The sequence below is a fragment of the Gorilla gorilla genome, chromosome 13, assembly GCF_029281585.2.
Source record: "Gorilla gorilla gorilla isolate KB3781 chromosome 13, NHGRI_mGorGor1-v2.1_pri, whole genome shotgun sequence".
Classification (NCBI taxonomy): domain Eukaryota; kingdom Metazoa; phylum Chordata; class Mammalia; order Primates; family Hominidae; genus Gorilla; species Gorilla gorilla.
The window spans coordinates 129470652-129490956 of NC_073237.2; the positions used below are offsets into that span (position 1 = coordinate 129470652).

At 54.4% G+C, this 20305-nt stretch overlaps 1 protein-coding gene and 1 non-coding gene across 8 annotated transcripts in view; one reads left to right on the forward strand and one right to left on the reverse strand.

The window, feature by feature from the left end:
- Nucleotides 1–127: 127 nt before the first annotated feature.
- Nucleotides 128–228, forward strand: LOC115935914 (small nucleolar RNA U13). The gene has a single exon (XR_004071505.1). It is a non-coding gene; the product is annotated as a small nucleolar RNA U13 (small nucleolar RNA).
- Nucleotides 229–4816: 4588 nt separating this feature from the next.
- RALGDS (ral guanine nucleotide dissociation stimulator) overlaps nucleotides 4817–20305 on the reverse strand; it is a 51350-nt gene continuing 35861 nt past the window's right edge. For 4 of the 7 annotated variants that reach the window (XM_055351443.2, XM_004048797.4, XM_055351441.2 and 1 more), the window contains exons 2-18: nucleotides 19103–19213; nucleotides 17358–17551; nucleotides 16686–16745; nucleotides 15727–15920; nucleotides 15042–15460; nucleotides 14119–14334; nucleotides 13679–13782; nucleotides 12971–13055; nucleotides 11330–11398; nucleotides 10814–10900; nucleotides 10297–10329; nucleotides 9852–9973; nucleotides 9550–9645; nucleotides 9012–9213; nucleotides 8594–8836; nucleotides 7337–7451; nucleotides 4817–5860 (exon numbers count right to left, since the gene is read on the reverse strand). In XM_055351443.2, the coding sequence (XP_055207418.2) occupies nucleotides 5685–5860; nucleotides 7337–7451; nucleotides 8594–8836; nucleotides 9012–9213; nucleotides 9550–9645; nucleotides 9852–9973; nucleotides 10297–10329; nucleotides 10814–10900; nucleotides 11330–11398; nucleotides 12971–13055; nucleotides 13679–13782; nucleotides 14119–14334; nucleotides 15042–15460; nucleotides 15727–15920; nucleotides 16686–16745; nucleotides 17358–17551; nucleotides 19103–19213 (2526 nt within the window). In that variant the 3' untranslated portion in view covers nucleotides 4817–5684. Of the gene's footprint in view, nucleotides 5861–7336; nucleotides 7452–8593; nucleotides 8837–9011; nucleotides 9214–9549; nucleotides 9646–9851; nucleotides 9974–10296; nucleotides 10330–10813; nucleotides 10901–11329; nucleotides 11399–12970; nucleotides 13056–13678; nucleotides 13783–14118; nucleotides 14335–15041; nucleotides 15461–15726; nucleotides 15921–16685; nucleotides 16782–17357; nucleotides 17552–19102; nucleotides 19214–20305 lie in introns of all 7 variants that reach the window. The other 3 variants (XM_031014335.3, XM_004048798.4, XM_004048795.5) reach the window with 1 other exon arrangement.

Here is a 20305-nt window from a genome sequence, read left to right on the forward strand (position 1 = left end):
GGCTGAGAGAGGAGAATTGCTTGAACCTTGGAGGTGGAGGTTGCAGTGAGCTGAGATCATGCCATGGCACCCCAGCCTGGGCAATGGAGCAAGACTTTGTCTGGAGTCGGGGAGGGGAAGAGTTAAGATCCTTTTGTAGTTGATGAACATGATGATTGGGTGTTCATGCACATGTGCGAGATGTGTCACCCTCAAACCCTGTTACGTCGGCACGTTACCCATCTCATGTGGAAAAGAAGAGAGTGCGTTAACTTCCACATATTCCTGAGTGTTCCAGTTTTTCTTCTGCTATGGATTTATAATTTTATCCTATTGTAATTGGAATGATACTTTGTATAATTTCGTTTTAAAAATTTATTGCTGGGTGCGGTGGCTCATGCCTGTAATCCCAGCACTTTGGGAAGCCGAGGCAGGGAGATCACCTGAGGTCAGGAGTTCGAGACCAACCTGCTTAACATGGTAAAACTCCATTTCTACTAAAAATACAAAAATCAGTCGGGTGTGGCGGCGGGTGCTGTAACCCCACCTACTCAGGAGGCTGAGGCAGGAGAAGCGCTTGAACCTGGGAGGTGGAGGTTGCAGTGAGCCAAGACTGCACCACTGCACTCCAGCCTGGGCAACAAGAGCAAAACTCCGTCTTAAAAAAAAAAAAATTAAGACTTACTTTATGGCCTAACATATGGTCTATCCTGGAAAATGTTCCATGTACACTTGACAATAATGTGTAGTCTGTTGTTGCTGGTTTGTGTGTTGTGTATATGTCTGCTCAGTATAATTGGTTTATAGAGTTGCTGAAATCTTCTTTCCTTATAGATCTTCTGTTTGGTTGTTCTTATCCATTATTGGAAATGAGGTATTGAAATCTCCAATTGTGTATTTCTCATTTAATTATATCAATTTTTGCTTCATACATTTTGGGTGTTTTAAGTGTGAGTATGTATACAATTGTTGTATCTTGATAAGTTGAAGCTTTTGTCAGTGTATACTGACCTTGTCTTGTTACAGTTTTGACTTAAAATCTATTTTGTCTGATAATACTATAGCCATTGTTAAAATATACTATTTTCATGGAATAACTTTTTCCAACATTTTACTTCCAACCTTTTTGTATCTTTGTATTCAAAATTTGTCTCAGCCGGGTGCAGTGGCTCACGCCTGTAATCCTAGCACTTTGGGAGGCCAAAGCGGGTGGGTCACTTGAGGTCAGGAGTTCAAAACCAGCCTGGCCAACATGGTAAAACCCTGTCTCTACCAAAAACACACAAAAAATTAACCAGGTGTGGTGGTAGACACCTGTAATCCCAGCTACTCAGGAGGCTGAGGCAGGACAATTGCTTGAACCTGGGAGGTGGAGGTTGCAGTGAGCTGAGATTGCATCACTGCACTCCAGCCTAAGCGACAGAGTGAGATTCTACCTCAAAATAAAATAAAATTTGTCTCTACAGGCTGGGCATAGTGGCTCACACCTGTAATCCTAGCACTTTGGGAGGCCAAGGCGGACAGGTCACCTGAAGTCAGGAGTTTGAGACCAGCCTGGCCAACGTGGCAAAACCCTGTCTCTACTAAAAATACAAAAATTAGCTGGGTGTGATAGGTGCCCATAATCCCAGTTACTTGGGAGACTGAGGCAGGAGAATTGCTTGAACCCAGGGGGCGGAGGTTGCAGTGAGCCAAGATTGTGCCACTTCACTCCAGCGTGGGTGAAGAGTGAAACTCCATCTCAAAAAAAAAAAAAAAAGCCTGTACAGCATATAGATAGACAAAGTTCTAAAAAATCCATTCTGCCCATCTTTTTTTTTTTTTTTTTTTCCTGGGACAGGGTCTTGCTCTTGCTCTGTTGTCCAGGCTGGAGTGCATTGGCAGGATCACAGCTCACTACAGCCTTGACCTCCCGGGCTTAAGCGATCTTCCCACATCAGCCTCTTGAGAGCTGGGACCACAGATGCACATCACCATGCCTGGCTAATTTTAAAATTTTTCTGTAGAGATAGAATCTCACCATGTTGCCCATGCTGGTCTCAAACTCCAGGGCTCAAGCCATCTCCAACCTCAGCCTCCCAAAGTGCTGGGATTACAGGTGTAAGCCACTGCATCTGGCCCAATCTCTGCTTTTTAATTGGAGAATTTAACCCATTTATATTTATAGTAATTAATGAGAAAACCTTTACTTCTGCCATTTAGCTGTTTGTTTTCTGTATGTCTTATGATTTTCATTCCTCAATTCCTCCACTACTGCTTTTTACGGATTTATTTTTGTACAATTTTGATCCTTTCTTTGTTTTCCTATATACTTTTTAGTTATTTTCTTACTGGTTACTTTTGGTATTACAAGTAACATCTTAAAATATAACAATCTAATTTCAATAATACCAATTGAATTTAAGTAGTATACACTGCTATTACACATCTTCCGTCAGTCACAGATTATATCTTTATACATTGTTTCCATTAATGTGGATTTATAGCTTTATGAATTTTACCTTTAAATCATAAGAAAAAAGGATGAGTTACACAAATCCAAAGTGAAATAACACTGGCTTTGCTAACTACCTGTTAGTTATCTCTACCAGTGTTCTTTAGTTTTTCATATGGCTTCAAGTTACTGTCTAGTGTTTATTTTAGCTGGAAGGACTCCCTTTACCATTTATTGTAGGGCAGGTCTACTAATAAAACTCCCTTAACTTTTATCTGAGAATGTCTTAATTTCTCCTTCATCCTTAAAGGATGTTTTGCTTCTTCTTTCAGCACTTTATTTTCAGAATATTTTTTGAGACGGAGTCTTGCCCTGTCGCTCAGGCTGGAGTGCAGTGGTGCGATCTTGGCTCACTGCAACCTCCGTCTCCCGGGTTCAAGCGATTCTCCTGGCTCAGCCTCCAAATAGTTGGGACTATAGGTATGTGCCACCATGCCTGGCTAATTTTTGTATTTTTAGTAGAGACAAGGTTTCACCATGTTGGCCAGGTTGGTCTCGAACTCCTGACTTCAGATGATCTGTCCACCTCAGCCTCCCAAAGTGCTGGGATTACAGGTGTGAGCCACCATGCTCAGCCTTCTTTCAGCACTTTAAATATGTCATCCTATTACCTTCTAGACTCCATGGTTTCTGATGAGAAATCAGCTGTTAATCCTGAGGATCTCTTGTATATGATGAATCTCTTCTTGCTGCTTTCAAGATTTTCTGTCTTTTGACAATTTGACTAATAAATTTGGGTATGGATCTGAGTTTATCCTGTTTGAAACTCATTGAGCTTCTTGGATATGGAGATTTATGTCTTTCATCAAATTTGGGACTTCTGGACCATTATTCAAATAATCTCTGCCTTTTCTGAACTCTCATTAAATGTTGGTACATTTAATGGTGTCCCACAAGAACCTCTAGTTCTGTTCATTTTTCTTCCTTTTTCTTTCTGTTCCCTAGACAGAATAATCTCTATTGCCTTATCTTCCAGTACACTGATTCTTTCTTCTGCCTGCTTAAATCTGCTGTTGAATCTCTCTAGTACATTTTTCTTCTCAGTTATACTTTTCAGCTCTGGAACTTCTGGTTGGTTTTTATAATTTCTATCCCTTTATTGCTAATCACCCATTTGCTCATACATTATTTTCTATGGTTTCCTTTAGCTCATCAAGCATATTTAGGACAAATGATTTAATGTCTCTAACTAGTAATTTTAATGTCTGAGCTTCCTCAAGGATAGTTTTTGTTAAATCCTCTTTTCCCCTGTGAATGAGCCATATTTTTGTTTCTTTGTAATTTTTTGAGAACTGAACATTGAGTATTATAATGCAGTGACTCTGGAAATCAGATTGTCTCCCTCCTCAGGAATTGCTTTTTTGCTTATTGAAGGATGCAGTCTTCTGTGTCCATAGTGACTTTTCCAGGCTTATAGTTGTTAGGCTTATATTTGTATTTTTGCCAGGCTTATATTTGTATTCCTTGTTGTGTATAGTCACGAAGTTTCTGTTCTGTTGTCTCTTGGTCAGCCTGTGACTTGATGGAGATCCCGTTAACTGCTGGAGTTCAGCAGCATCTCCCTTCACCAAGTGTTCCCCTGGTGACTATGTCCGACCAGGTTCCAGAGTCCCAAAACAGTTTACTCTGATAGTTTTCTTTTTTCCAGCTTAATCGTTGTTTCTGTGCGGAAACTGAACCCTGGGGCCTCCTACTCTGCCATCTTTTGTCACAAATGTTACTTTATTATTATTATTTTTTGAGACAGAGTCTCACACTGTTGCCCGGGCTGGAGGGCAGTGGCGTGATCTCGGCTCCCTGCAACCTCCGCCTCCCAGGTTCAAGCGATTCTCTTGCGTCAGCCTCCCGAATAGCTGGGATTAAAGGTGCCTGGCACCACGCCTGGCTAATTTTTTTTATTTTTAGTAGAGATGGGGTTTCACCATGTTAGCCAGGATGGTCTCGATCTCCTGACCTCATGATCCACCTGCCTTGGCCTCCCAAAGTGCTGGGATTACAGGCATGAGCCACTACGCCTGGCCACAAATGTTACTTTTAAAGACAGCTAAATTTCAGAAATTCTTGCTATGCCTTGTGAAAGTACCTCCAAACTCTAGTCCCAGGAGTTCTGAGGGCTGTCTCAGCACATTTCCCAGTTTAATGGTGCCGAAATGAACATCTGCTGTATGAAAGGTAAACTTCTGTGTTTCCTTCAGTGTGCTGAGAAGAGTGGCTGGCTTTTCCTGTGCATAAAATAACTGGATAACCCTGCAAGGGTCCTTATTTAAACACAGAATGTGAGAGTCTCTATCTCATTTTAATTAAGACAGGTAATGAAAGAACAAAATTGCAATGACCAGGCTATAGTAGAAACAGGATTTTAATATAATATTCAAGTCTAGCATTTGCTATTTACAACAAATAAATATTGCCCCTCCCCAATCAGTAAACATTTTTTTTTCTTTTTGCTTTTTATACAAATATTCAATCACCCCACCCCCACCCCAAATCCTCCTTCCTCACTAACCCCCATCTTACATGGTCTCGTAAAGCCCAGGACGCAGTGGTGAATGGCACTTGCAGTGGCATGAGATTCAACATCGATGGGACTCAGCTGGGACTGTCCTCACTCACCGGGTGCAGAGTCTGGTCCATGAAGAGGGTTTCTCTCTCTGTTCCCGGGGGAGGGCTGGGGTAAGCGGTAGGTGAGACCCCCTCACTCTCAGTTGGCCCTGATGATGGAATCTTTGGTGCAGCCTGAGAAAGGCTAGAGTGGTGGGAGGGGCCGGGACCCCTGCGAAGGTCACAGGCCAGTGCCCGTGGGCATGAGAGAACTGCAGTGGTCACGGTGGGCGAGTGGGTGCTCTGGGGTGCCCATGGGCACAGGTGGCAGTGACCCACACCTGGGAAGGTGTCAGGGAAGTGTACAGAGGTGGCGCCCGGGGGCAGGCAGGGCACCATGCCATGCCCGTTGGCACTGCTCCTTGGCAAAAGTCAGCTAGTCCTCTGGTTCCAGAGAGCAGAAGGCACCTAAGGCAGCGAGTGGTCCACGGGAGGCCAGGTCAGCCTGACCAATGGCAGGCGTCAATCCCAGCAGCGGGAGAGGTTCAGGATGAAACTGGAGTCTGGGGTACCCTGGGCTGGCAGGTGGGAGGAAGGTGCCCAGCTGGCCTGGGCCACTCTGGTCCATAAGTGCTTGGCTACCAGCCAGCCAGACCCGGGGAGGATGCCCTCAGAAGATGCCCTTGGCAATCTTGAGTCCTTTCTGCTTCATGCGAGGGAGGGTTGAGCTGGCTCCAGGCTTGGCCTTCACTCCCTTGGTGAAGGTCCGCTTCTTCAGGACAAAGTCGTAATTGGCAGTAGAGTTCATGGCATAGAAGACGTTGGCGTTTTCAGGGATCTTCAGCTCTAGTGGGGAGGGGCAGAGGGGTGATCAGTGATGCTCCTGGGGGCCCTGCAGGATACCCCTACTGCTTGAGAGCCCATACAAGGACTGTCTTGAGCCACAGACCTCAGATCCCCTCCAATACAGCTCCAGGACTCCAAGGACCCCTCTCAATGACTCCTGCCTGAGGACAGACTCTGCTGAGGTCCTCACAAAACCTGATGACTCTTGTTTAAACAGCGACTGACTCCAGAACCCCCCAGCTTGGCCTGAGCTGGCAGAGGGTCACCCCCTCCTGCCCATACTGCAGTGCTGGCTGCCCACCTGGAACAGGCTTTCTAGAATCCAGGTCACCTCCCAGAATCCTGCCCTACTCAGGACAAGGGATCCAAGGACCAGGAAAGGACAGGCCTGCCCCAGGGCTCTGGCGCCCGTTCCAGGGAGGCCTGTACTCCTTGAACCCTGGCACCCGGCAAGCACTTCCTTTTGGCTCCATTTCCCACCATCTCCTCTGGCCCACAGCCTGCTATAAACCAGAGCTGGGCTCGATTTGTGCTCCTGCCGACATCGTGTGGCTTTTCGTCATCTTTAACCTCTCTAGGCCTCAGTCTTCCTTTTCTGTAAGATGGGGGTCCCGCCTACCCTGCCCACCTAACCGAAATGGTGCAAGAAGCTGCCAGAGGATTTAGACTATAACTTCTAGGGATCATAGGAGTCATTGCTTACTGTCTGGGCTAATGGTGGGGGGTGGTGTTCAGCTCACTGGAAAGAAAACAGCGATGATAGTATTTATAGTTAACTTTTATGGTGCACATAGATGCTTTATATATACATGCATATATATACACATATACATGCATATATATACACACATATACATGCATATATATACACATATATACATACATATAGATTTTTATATATATGATGAACACACTGGCTACTTTCATTTCCATTTGGGGGATGAGAAGACAAGCACAGAGGGCTTAAGGAGCTTGCCCAGCGTCTCCAGGCCCAGGATACCCCACTCTGAGCCTGCACTGGTTCTTGACATTTTCCCAGTTTCTAGAATACTGAGTTGGCCTCCTAGTAGCCTGTTCTGCTTTTAGAATCACACACTCATGGATTTTAACACTTGACACTTTGGTCCACAGCTGTCACCATTCTTTGTAGAGCACATTTTCTTGTCTTAGCCAGAAAGCGTCCCTTCCAGTGGGCCACGTGGCTAACCTGTCCCAGTGAAAATGCCTTTTCTCTTTGCTCCTCACTGATGTGAGCTTTGAACTGCCTGTTCACGCCTAGGGAAGGGCACACACTGGGGAGGTCCAGTGGTCGCTGGGGGCAGCAAGCAAACAATGGGGGCAGCCAGGGCTGCCCTGTCCACAGTGTCTATCCACACTCTGCTGGTGAATTTTCTGGGGCCAAAGGCTTCCAACCTGGGGCTGGGGAGTGGTGTGGACCTGCCCCCTCTGCCATCGCCCTCTGGTCTTCTGACTTACTCCGGTCATCTGAGAGAATCTGCAGCAGCTCATAGTCCTCCGGCTCCTCCTCCTCCAGGTTGTGTTTGTCCATGGCCTTGCGGATTACAGCTGGAGCCTTATCTTGGCTGGTCACCTGCATCGCGGCGGGGGATGGACCATCAGGGAAAAGACCCTGGAGCGGCTCCCCCAGAGTGCAGTGGCCAAGGACCCTCTGGAGTCCCCTCAGCACCGAGCACAGGCACTCACAGCCTCTGGCCAGGTGCTGGGTCCGGAGAGGGTCTTGTCACATTCTCCTACTCCCCAAGTGAGGCCTCTGTCCTTCTCCTGTTCCCCATGTGATGCCTCCGTGGAATGAGGAGAGGTCTGTCCCAGCAGTGCCTACCCTGCTTCTCCTGTAAGAGCCTGTTCCCTCCTCCCACACTTCCCTGGGAAGCACTTGCCCCTCCAGAATAACAGCATCACTGAGCCTGGGGAACAGACAGTCCCTAGTCCAAGCCCTGGAGGTAAGAAAGGAGGGGCTGGCCAGGATGCTCAGTGTGGTCAGCATAGGCCAGGCCCCTGCTACCTTGACCCTGAGGGCCAGAGCACAGGCGGAACTTGGACATAGGGCCACAGGTGACTGCTTAATGACAACCATGCTAGCTCCTGGCAATGAGGGGTCAGGAGCGTGTGTGAATAATGGGGCACCTGACCCACGGCTGGGGTACAGAGGGTGGGGGTTACAAATGGTTCATCTGTCGCAGGACACCTGGAGGATGAAGAAAGAGCCCCCAGGCAAACCCATTCTGTGAGCAATTCCCATCTGCTGTCTCCAAATCCTGTCCAGACTCTGACCCTGCTGGCCCCTTCCAGGGCTCCCAGCCTGGTTGCCACAGCGGCCTCCTAACCAACACCCCTGTGGCTCTGGTACCAGCCCACGCCAGACAGAGAAGCCAGCCATCGTTGCTCCTGTCTTCCTCCCCGAGAAAGTCGAGGTCCCAGCAGTGCTCAGGGCCTAAGTGGCCAGGCCCTGGATACTTCCCTGAGCTCATCTCCCCTACAGCACCGCCCCTTCAGCTCCTGGGGGCTTTGCACGGCTGCTCCTTTACTCCCCCTCTGCCCTCAGGCCAGCCTTGTCCCTGATCACTACCTTCTTCATTTCTGTACCTGGCTGACATCTGTCCTTCCCCGCCAACTACAAGGTAGACCCCGGGAGGGCAGGGATGGTGCACTGTGTTCAGGGTGCATTTGCCGCCAGTGGAGGGAGGGACCCAGGCCACCCCCCCCCCGGTTTACCAGGATGCTCTTGTACATGTTGCCGTTGTCTACGTCCAGGCTGACGCGGATGATACAGCAGTCGCCCACCTGCTGGTTGTAGAGCGGCAGCGCGGAGCTGGAGTTGCAGAGCCCTGAGACGGAGCGCTTGTGGGTGCGTGTGGCAGCCACGGGCGTGGTGGAGGCTGAGGAGGACGAGGTGCTGCTGGAAGCCGAGCTGATGCCGGAGGTCTCCGGGGATGACTGTGAGGCTGATTCCCAGAACTGAGGGAGACGGTAAGATCAGCAGATCCGCCTGCCCTGTGGGGGCACCCCAGGCCAGCTGCCAGATGGGGAACCTTCTAGAAGCTGTGTTCAGGATCCAGGACTTCCTGGCCCCATGCATGGATTTGGAGTGGGGAGATGGGAAAGGATATTGGGGAGAAGGGCAGACAGTCACCTTCTTTTCCTGGCCGTCAGGAGACTCCGGGACGAAGCTGATGTTGATCTCCTCCACGTCGGAGCTAGAGGAGCCGGCCGAGTGCACGCTGAGCGCGTCAGCGATGTCCCCGCTGCTGAGGTAGGGGCCACACCTGAGCTGGTCACAGGACTTGGAGTGGGAGCTGCCACTGGTACTGAGCTCAGTGCTGGGGGCCTGGCGGCTGGGTGAAGGGTTGGCTTAGTTAAGGGGGCTCCCCAAGGACACATCCCAACCCCACAGCCCCTGCACTCTGCGCCCAAGGAGTGTGCAAAGTGCTGGGACAGTTGCCAGTACTCCATTCACCACAGCCATCTGGGAGAGCATTTAGTATCACCCCATTTCACAGAGGAGGAAACTGAGGCCCAAAAAGGTGAGGGGACTCATCCCAGTCTCAGGGCCAGTCAGCAGCAGGGTAGGATTCCAGGGCCAGCCTCCCTGACTCCCTGAGCCCAGGCTCAGCCCTGAAGCTTCTGAGCCCCAAGGCAACTGCCCCTACCACCCTTAGCCAGGCCCTTACTCGCTCCAGCGCTTGACAATGGCTGTGTTCTTCTTGGTCCTGAGGGTGTTGCTGGCTGACTCGGATGGGGGCTCCAGCTCGCACGACAGGTTGTAGCTATGAGCAGAGAGGCAGTGGTGTGACAACCAGGGGCCATGCTCCGGCCTTCCCCAGCACCTGCCCAGAAGCTGGAGTCGGGGTGCCCCAGCCATCCTCAGGCAACAGGGGCTGACGCTGACCATGGGTCATAGCTGCTGGCCCTCTGGAGCTGGCCCCCTAGGACAGCCTGCCCCCACTGTCCCCATTTGGTGCCCCAGCCTCACCTCTCAGTCTCACTGAGCCGCTCCACGGCCCGGAACCAGGCCCCAAATTGCTCATCTGGCGCGATGCTGTAGTTGTTGCAGGCCGACTGCAGCAGCTTGATCTGGGCGATCACCTCGAACTCCTGGGGCCAGAGGGAAGCACAGGGCGGTGACAAGGCCCCCTGGGCAGGACAGGGGCCAGTCTCTGGGTCTTTGTTCTTGGGGTCCCTTCCTCCCCTCTACTCCCATCCAGGCCTTCCTGTTCTCAAAGCTGGGCTCAGCCACTCCCCAGGAGGTGGTCCTGGATTATAACCTCCTACCCTCACCCTCCAGTGGGAGGGGAGCCCCTTCTCTCGGTGTCCAAATGTCCCATGAATCTAAGGAGAGGGTAGGAGTTGAAATGTCCTAACCCTGGTGGGTCTGTTTTCCACCCCTCCCCAAGTCAGGGCTGCCTGCAGCTGCTTACCTTCCTCCTCTTCTCAAAGTTGATGAGTCTGCCCTGGAAGGTGGACACCCAATGGCCGTCAGAAAGTGACCCCTTGACCATTACAGTCTCCCCACCTCATGCTGCACTATCAAGAGTGCCCACCAGGGGGCAGGGCATGCACACCCCTGGATTGAAGCCGGTGCTGGGCACCAGGGCAAGGGGACATGCGGGCAGAGGCTTGGGGACTTCTTGTCCAGCACTCTCAGAGGACAATGGACTGAGGCCTTGGGTGAGAAGGCCCTGCTCAGCCACCACGTGCCGCCTGACCTCTGAGGGCCTGGCTTCCCTCTGTGCTCAGGGTCACTGCCTGAGGGATGGGCTGTGTCCCACTCAGCCAAACCCTGCTGCAGCTCTGTGTTTGGGCAGCCCTGGGGTGTCACCAGCAGGGCACTGAGCTGTTTACTCATTGCTGGGACAGGTGTGGCAGCCCAGCCCCCAGGGCTCAGGGAAGGTCTCTCCTCCCGGGCCCTACTCCAGCCCCGCCCGGCACACTCACATACAGATAGTCCTTCATGGCAGTGTCCAGCATCACCAGGTCGGTGAGGAACGTGCCCAGGTAGGGAACGGTGCCCTGGATGATGCCCTGTGACATTGGGGTAGGAGGATGAGCAAGGCCCCTCCCCTGAAGGCTTTCTCAGCCCCCAGCCCCAACTGGTCTCACTTGGAGCAGCTGGGGGACCTCTGGGGGCCTCCTGGGGCCCACTGTCTCCCTGGACCCCAGACTCCCTCTAGCCATCTCCCTGGCTGGCATCTGGGAAATGCCAGGTTCCCGAGTCGTGTGGCCCCTGGCCCTCCCCAGCCCCACACCCGCCTGAGCCGGCTCTGCCAGGCCTGTCCTTTCGTGGCTGCAGCTGGTCTTCCCAGATACCAGCTGATCCAGACGTGGCTCTGCTAGGGTCCAGAGGAGGCCACCTCTAATGGGGCCCATAGGCACCGTGGCTAGAGAGGAAAGGGCCCTCCTCCCTACCCCCAGGCCAGCCCCCTGCCTCTCCACGGCCTTGGGCACTCTCACCGTCTCCTTCGGCCGTTTCTGGGCTCTCTTGGGGTTCATCTCCAGGGTGGCAAACTTGGAGGTGCCCTCCTGCCAGGGTAGAGGACAGGGTCAGCAAGCCCCTATCCCCTCAGCCCTCAGGCACCCTGACCTGGGGTGCTGCCAGTGTGCTCGGGTTCCAGGGCTGACCCTATATCAATACTCACTAGTGTGGGGTCCTGGGCCGGTGGCCTGGCCTTCCTGAGCCTGCCTCCCCCTCTGGAAAGTGCGGATGAGAACTCCGCCTGCTGCATGGTGCGGTGGCTCACACCTGTAATCCCAGCATTTTGGAAGGCCAAGGCAGGTGGATCACTTGAGGTCAGGAGTTTAAGACCAGCCTGGCCAACACAGTGAAACCCCATCTCTACTAAAAAATACAAGAATTACCTGGGTTGGTGGTGTACACCTATAATCCCAGCTACTTGGGAAGCTGAGGCAGGAGAATCCCTTGAACCCAGGAGGTGGGGGTTGCAGTGAGCCGAGATCATGCCATTGCACTCCAGCCTGGGAGACAGAGCGAGACTCCTTCTCTAAAAAAATAAACTCCACCTGCCTCGCAGGGTCTCAGAGACTCTGCGCTACAGTCCTGTTATGGCTGCACACTCCTTTCTCCCTTGAACCTTCCATGAGGTCAGCACCCCAGGGCTGGCATTCCTCCATTTTCCAGATGAGGAAACTATGGCCCTCAGATGGGCAGTGACTTGCCCTGGGCCCCCCAGGGACTCAGAACAGGCTCTTCTGTCCTAGCCAGAGGGTCTGCCCCATCTGCCTTTACCCGTTTGGTCACTGATCAGGGTACTGTCCTCTGGGCTTCTCGTGCATGCCAGGGCCCCCAGTGGAGCTGTGCCATGGAGGGAGAGGGACAGGTGTCCCAGGAGCCCCCTGCGATGCTCCCCTGTAGGGAACTCTGTGTTTGTCCACGCAGCAGGGGGGCCCTAGATGCCATTTCACTGACCGGGTATGCCAGGGGCACCAGGCAGTGACACTTGACTCCCTCTGAGGCCTCGTGAATCCATTAGTCACTGAAAGTTCTCCTCAGTCATCTGGGGTATCTGCCACAGCTAATGGGGTGCCATGAGAAGAATTCTACAGGGTTCTCTGGTCAGTGTCTCTTCTCGGGGCAGGGTAGGGAAGCCACATGGGGCCTCCAAATCTGCCTCCCAGGTCTGGCCACCTGGCCCCGGCATCCCCTGCAGCCCCTGTCCCTGGGGTAGGCAGGCTGCCCTCTCCTTGGGTGTGTAGAGCAGACAGAGGTAGCGTCAGGAGCCTGGCCTCCCGGGGACAGACTGGGCCGGTGTGGGGGCAGGAGCCGCATCCCCTTCCCACCCAGCAGGAGGGACCAGCGAGGAAGCCAGAGACCTGCTGGTCCTGATGCCCATCTACTCCTCCTGGAACCTCCACTGCCACCCTTACTGTGTCCAATTAACTGGGGCCCTATCCCTCAAACACCCAGGGGCCAAACAGATCCCTCTTCCCCCTTCATGCACACAGGAAAGGAACTTTCCCAGCAAGAAGCGAATGCCACCGCCCACCGCCCCAGCCTCTTCCTGCCACCCCAGCCCCAGCCCCAGCCCCAGCCCCAGCCCCAGCCCCAGCCCCAGCCTCTGCCTGCCGCCACTCCACCTTGATGAGCAGCTCCCGGCTCAATGAGTAGTTGTTCTCATCTGAGAAGATCTCTGACAGCTTCTGAAAGATCCGGAAACTGTCCCTGTCAGAAGGGCAAAGAAGGAAGGAGAAAGCTGGGAATGGTAGGGAGGGGTGTGAGTGCAAATCCATTTTATTTTAGAGCTGAAAGACCCCAGACTGCCTGAACGCAGCACACAGGGTCCCCCAGCACTAACGCTCTGCAGGTCTGGGGAGGGGGCCTTCATGTTGGTGCAACAGGACCCCTATTCCCGTTTCCACTGAGCAGCTATTTCCAAAGGGGTTTTTTTCTTTTTTTGGAGACAGTTTCAGTCACCCAGGCTGGAGTGCAGTGGCCAGATCTCGACTCATTGCAACCTCTACCTCCTGGGTCCAAGAAATTCTCCTCAGCCTCCCAAGTAGCTGGGATTACAGGCGTTAGCCATTGCGCCTGGCACAAAGGTTTTGATTTCAATTGGTTGAGGGTTCTGTGGCGACAACACGAATACCTGAAAATCTCTGATGTGGCTCAACCCACCATCTGACAGCTTAGGAAGCCGAGCTCTGAGGCAGAGCTGCTGCCAACTCCGGTCAGTGGAGGGTCCCTGCCCTCAGGGTTTGTGGCCTCCCATGGGCTCACTAAGGGGGTGATGCCAGCCCTGTGGGAGGTCCCTGGTGCACCAGGAGCTCCTACAGAGGCATGCCCACCTGGAAACGTCTTCCCACGTCTTCTTCAGACGGTGGATGGAGTTGCTCTGCAGGGCAGAGAGGATGGCATACAGTGACGAGAAGTTCTTGAGGATCCGGCACTCCTGGGGCGGGAAGAGCAGGAGGCATGAGGTGGGGCTGGAGCTCCCAGCTTGCCTGGCCTCCGTCCCCATTGGCCAAGCCTCCCCTCCCAATGAGACAGACACCCAGGGAGTCCCCAGAGGGCACGGCTGCAACCCGGGGGTGACAGGAGGATTTTAGCTCAACCCAAGGAAAGAGTGTAAGGAAGACGTGAGCATCCAGGCAGTGGGCTGGGAGAGTCAAGGCCAGCATGCCCCTGGGAAGAGTAGACTGGGGACTGTACAGGGCCTTGGACTGTAGACCACAACCTGAGAACAGATGAAGCCAAAGTGGGGGCCCAGGCCCCTCCTGTGGCATACCCTGGCCACCTCGATCCAGTGCTCCACCACCCTGGCCCTGTCTGGGGCTTTCGTGCTTCGGTTCCCGAGGCAGGTGGTGATGACACAGTTGGCCACACTGTTGAACTGGGTGACAGTGGCGCGGATGGTGGGCGCCAGGTGCTCCTTGCCCTTCTTGTCCCGCTGGGACCAGATGGAGCCCAGGCAGTGGTAGGGCACCACCTTCTTGAACAGTTCCTGGGGAGGAGGCTAAGTGTCACCTGGTCCTGCCCCAGCAGTCTGGGCTGGCGCTGGGGAAGCTGAGGATGCAGCTTGAGCCTTGTGGGGATCTCTGGGTTTTATCCCGTGTCCATGCAGGGTGCCCAGCACACAAGTGACCCAGGACAAAATGCTGGTGGGAAGAAGAGGAGCACTGCCTCGCGCAGCCTCACCAAGCCCCAGCTCCAACAGGCGGCTCATGCCTGCCCACGCCCCCCACGCCCCACCCCCCACCCCCCATCCCCCCGCCTCAGTCTGCTCCCCATCCAGACGCACATCTGCTGTGGGCGCTACAACTAAGGGCTTTGTCCAGTGTCTGCCATAGGCTCCAGGACACATCAAGTGCCTAATGAGTGCTGAGGCTGGTGAGCCTCCTAAACAGATGGGGGTGACCCATGGATGCACCTTGGTGAGCACCCTCCACTCCCACAGGCCAGGCCTGCTGAGCTTCCTGTCTGTTCCATCTAGAATCTGCATAGTCACTCTAGAGGATAGGGGTGACCTCATCTCTACTGTCCAGAGGGAAACTGAGGACTTGGGGTTAAGGAACGACCTGGTTACTTGGTGTGTAGCAGCAGAGCTGGGATTTGACCAGAACATCAGCTCTGGACCAGGAAATGGTAGGTCTGGGACAGCAGATGCCAGAAGGCAGGCCCACCCCTGCCCTGCCAAGCTGAGCTGCTCACCGCATCCATCAGTGTAAACTGCTCTGCCACCAGATCAGGAGGGAACACCAAGAGGTGAGGCTTCTCCTCACTCAGCCCGTTCTCTGCAACCACAGGTGAAGGCCAGGAAGGCTGTAATGATGGAACTGGCGCTGGAGCTGGCTCCAGCTCTAGAGTTTGTGAGGGAGCTGGATCCTGTTCTGGAGCTGGCTCTAGTTCCGGAGCTGGCGCTGGAGCCAATTCTAGTCCCACAGCTGGCTCTGGAGCCTGCTGGAGCTCCGGAGCTGGTGCTGGAGCTACTTCTAGCTCTGAACCTGGAGCTGGTGTTGGAGCTGGCTCTGGCTCTGGGGCTGGAGCCGGCACTGGGCTGGGTGCTCGAGCTGGTGTTAGAGCTAGCTCGAGCTCTGGAGTTCGTTTTAGAGCTGGCACTGGTGACAGAGCTGCAAGAGGAGAAAAGTTCAACAACATGCCAGCCTTTCCTGTGCCTTTCAAAGACACAGAACAGCCCCGGCTTCCAGAGAAGCCTCTCCCCGCTGAACCCACAAAACGTGTACCAGGCCGCTCTCCCGCCTGTGGTCCCTGCCTGTGTGGTCTGAGGCTCATCTGTGCCCCTGACCCAGCACCAGACCCTGGAGCCTCCTCTTTGTGTGGCCCAGCACCGACCCCTCCTCATTCACCCTCTGGCATCCACCCCAGTCCTCCTCACCCTCAGGCTCTGCCTCAATGGGTTCCGAGTGCTCCAGCTGGGCCAGGAGAAGGTGGGCACGGCGCTCCAGGTCTGAGCCTGGCATGTTGAGCTGCACGTAGGCCACCAGCTGCTTGAGGCAGGGAAAGTCTGGAGGTTGACAGAAATCCTCCGAGTACTGGTCCAGCCAGGTGCCCAGGATGGAGGAGATGGCACTGGGGACAGGTGGGTGGCAGCAGAGTCAGAGGCCTGGGCTCCCCTGAGCCAGGCTGGGCTCCTGCGCCGGCCCCTGTCCATCTGAAGGCCACCTGCCCCAGCCCAAGCCCAAGCCCCCTTGGCTGTCCAGCCAAAAGAACCAAGGAGGCCCCTGGTCAGTGGCGACCACCTCTCCCCTCCTCCAAGGAAGCCCCGCCCATGGCTCTGCATGTCTCCCAGCACCCCCTCCTCGCTGGAACGTAAACTCCATGAGGGATCGGTCCTCCTGCCGGGCATCTGCAGGTCCCTGGCGGCTCCTCAACTTGTAGCTCAGTGCTGGTGAGCTGCCTTACTCTCTGAGAGCTGTGTGCAGGTCTCATCTTCCCACTAACCCTGTTCTCCCAGAGGGTGGGGTGCAGCCTGCCCGCTGAGCACTCACTATTGAGGGGTGAGGCAATGTGAGAGCAGAGGCTCACCCCACCTCTTGCCCTGGGCCCCTAGATCAGGGCACACTGAGCCAAGCCCAGCTGGGATGAGGCTATGGTGGGATGAGTTCCTGCCGGGGGCTGCTCTGAGCCCCAGCCACCCCAGGACCCCTCCACAGCTCTCGGTCGTCTTTCCTCCTGCAGGCGAAGCCCCCAGACCCCAGCCCTCTAGCACGAACCACAAGAGGTGTGGGAGCCAGGGTTCTGCCCAGCCAGCCCCGGCTCCAGCCCCAGCCCCATGTACTCTCCCACTGTTCGGTGGGGACAGGGTCCCTTCCTCTTGGCTCAAAGCTCACTCACTTTTTAAGTTGGTCCTGGGGTCCGCCATCCTCGTCGGAATAGGGGAGGATGCAGCCGTATCTAGAGGAGGCCGTGAGGGCGTCACATCTACCGTACCTGCTTACGACGTCTAGTGTTACTGTCTGACTCTCCGACTAGAACGGAGGCCCAGGAGGGCAGGGTTTTTTTTTGTTTTTTTTTTGCTTTTTTTCATCAAATTATATTAAATGCCTAGAAAAGGGCCAGCACACAGTAGGTGCTTCATATATATTTGTTCAATGAATAAGTCCCAACCAGCTCCTTCCCAGCTATCTGAGCGCCCCTTGGGTCCCTCCAACAGCCCCCAGATAGAATCCGGAATCTCCTTGACAAGTGGGAAAACTGCTTCGCCCAAGGCCACATACAAGAGAGGCTTGGGGCAGAGAGCTTCCCCATGGGGGACAGGAAAATCATAAAAACGAGCACCACAGCCCCCGCAGCCCATTCCCTACAGGGCCAGGCGTTGAGGGAGCACTTTCCACGCTTCATCCCGCCCAGGCCTGACGACAACCCCACGAGGTCCTCTTAGCACTCAGTTTCTCTTTCGTATGAGCAAAGCGAGGCTCAGAGAGGTGAATCAGCATTGCCAAGACCCGCAGCCAGGCGGGGGCGAGGGCCCCTGTGCACCCTGTGCAGTGGAGGGCTCATGCTCACCTTTTGAACAGCAGGTCCAGGACCTGTTGGGTGGTGGTGAAGGCTCTATAGGTACACAGGAAGATGGTGACGTAGGAGAGGTCGCTGCCCTGGAAGGCTGGCACCAGGTGCTCCACCAGCTTCTCCAGCGTGCCAGCCTTCACGGTCCGCACCTTGCAAGTCTCATAAAGGTTCAGGGCCGACTCATTCTCATACTGGGGTAGGACAGAGGAGGGACAGACAGTCAGTGGCAGCACACGAATCTCCTGGAGCTCAGATGGAACCCCGAGCCCTCAGCAGCTTGTGGCAAGAGGCAGGACTGAGTATCTCTAGCAGAAAAAGGTTATCAGCTTTAAAAGCAGAATTTCAGGCCAGGTGTGGTGGCTCACACCAGTCATCCCGGCACTTTGGGAGGCCAAGGTGGGAGCATCACTTGAAGCCAAGAGTTTGAGACCAGCCTGGGCAACAAAGTGAAATCCCCCAGCTCTACAAAAAATTGTTTACAAAACTTAAAAATTAGCCAGGGCCAGGCATAGTAGCTTAAGCCTGTCATCCCAGCATTTCGGGAGGCTGAGGTGGACAAATTGCTTGAGCCCAGGAGTTTGAGACCAGCCTGGGCAACATGGCAAAACCCCATCTCTACAAAAAATACAAAATTAGCCAGGTGTGGTGGTCCCAACTACCTGGGGAACTGAGGTGAGAAGATCGCTTGAGCCCAGGAGGTCAAGGCTGCTGTGAGCTATGATCATACCTCTGCATGGCAGCCTGGGTGACAGAGTGAGACCCTGTCTCTAAAAGAGTGAAAAAATTTTTAAAGTAGAATTTGAGGTGCGGGAATGATTTAAATACTAACACCTTCAGGTCCGTTGTTAGCTGAGTAATGGTAGCTGCCCTGTGGGAAGAGCGTCATCTGAGAGCTCTAACAAAATATCCCCATTCTAGAGATGAGGAAACAGAGGCTTATCCAGGGGCTGGGAGGGACTGGCCCGTTAGGACGCACAGCATCTTCCCTGTGGCACTGTTTTGTTTTGTTTTGAGACAGTCACCCAGGCTAGAGTGCAGTGGTGTGATCTCGGCTCACTGCAACCTCAGCCTCCTGGGCTCAAGCAATTCTCATGTCTCAGCCTCCCAAGTAGTTGGGATTACAGGCACACACCACCATGCTTGGCTAATTTTTGTATTTTTAGTAGAGATGGGGTTTCACCATGTGGGCCAGGCTGATCTCAAACTCCTGACCTTAGGCAATCCTCCTGCCTTGGCCTCCCAAAATGCTGGGATTACAGGCATGAGCCACTGCGCCTGGCTCCTGCAGCACTGTTGAAGTGTCCTCAGAGGACTCACAGTGGCCCCACAGCCATGAGGAGCTGAACTGGGGCAGTGGCTCCAGCCTCCCTTCTGGAATATTATGCAGCTGAGTCAGGCCCCGGCTCTCAACCTGGAGCAACCCCAGGGATGTGTTCTGGGAGATGGCAACTTGCAGAGACCTAACAGCCTGAAGCCCTTTTGTTCTTGGGTGAAGACAGCCCCACTACTCCAGATGGTGTGCACATCTGGGAGAAGGCATGGAGGATGGTGAGGCTGATGGCTGCACACCTGGGGAAGGGAGGTCAAACATGAAAACCTGATTAAGCCTGGGCTGGACAGTCGGGGTCGGGAAGGGAGTGAGGGCCATTTCCTTTGGGATCAGAACTGGGGGCCCTCAAGTGAAAAAGCCCTGGGAGGGATCCCCAGCTGCATCTCCTAGTGGAGACCCCGAGCGCACTAACCCCGAGCCAGCGCTGGCCCTTGTTGCCTCCGTGGTGCAGCTGCACCTTGCGCAGGGAGATGGAGTAGATGACTCCGTTGATCAGCTCCTCACCGATCTCCTGCGTGGAGCTCTGTGAAGACAACGCCCGGCAGCCGGGCGCGGGGACGTCAAGGGCCTGCCTGGCCACCGTGCAGGGGATGCACCTGTGCAACCTGTTTCCCAGATAGGGCACAGACTGGCGGCTGCACAGACCTACAGCCTGGGGTGGAATGAGATCACAGCTCAAGGGCCACTGTCCCGGCACTCCACTTCCCCAACCCGGCTAGCCACGACCTGGGACGTGATTATGATGAGTCCACCAGGCTTCCAATCCCCTAGTAACTGGCTTCTGCTCCTGCCCAGGACAGACCCACCCTCAAGCCATCCCCTTCCACACAGGGGACTGTTATTCAGCCATTGCACAGATGGGTAAATGGAGGCTGAGAGAGGAACAACTGGTCCAAGGTCATGCTGCCTCGGGTAAGTGGTGAGGCAGGGACCCCAGGGCTCTGACACGGCTGACTGCATCCAGGCGGCTATGCCCCAAGAGAAGGTCCCCCTACCTCCCCAGGGCCAGAGGCCCATGGGCATCCTCACACTCACCCCTCCTCTACCCAGCCTGGGGGGCCCTGGCTGACCTAGCAGGAATGCGCAGCTCCTCTGGGCCCAGCCCTGGTGCGTTGGCAGCCCATGTCTGGGCAGGTGTGGGGCACCCCAGACAGCCACAGCCACATCCCAGCCACTTCCTTCCCCTCTGCTCATTCATGCCCTCATGCCTGCTTGGGCAATGGGAGTTCCCAGTTCCCTGACCATCATCACGTGAGGGGACGGGTGTGAGAGGTCACGGTGCTGGTATCCAGGCAGATGCTGGGGTTCCACAGAGCCCTAAACCACAGGCCTAGACTGGAACAGGAAGGGGGCATCTGGCCCCAGGCAGTAAGGAAAGGCCGTTGTCTTAGGAGACAGACTCCCACCACCTGGCAGGCTGATCTAGGTCACTTAGCCACAATTACCCCCGGCCTCACAGCCCCCTACGCCACCTGCTCTGTCCAGGGACGGAATGAGCTTGCAGCGGGTAGAGGAGCCGGGGGGTTAAGGACATCAACCTCAGAGGTTAGGAAGGAGCTGAGAGGTACTGGCCTGGCCCAGGGTCATTAACCGCGCAGTCAATGCCCCAACCCAG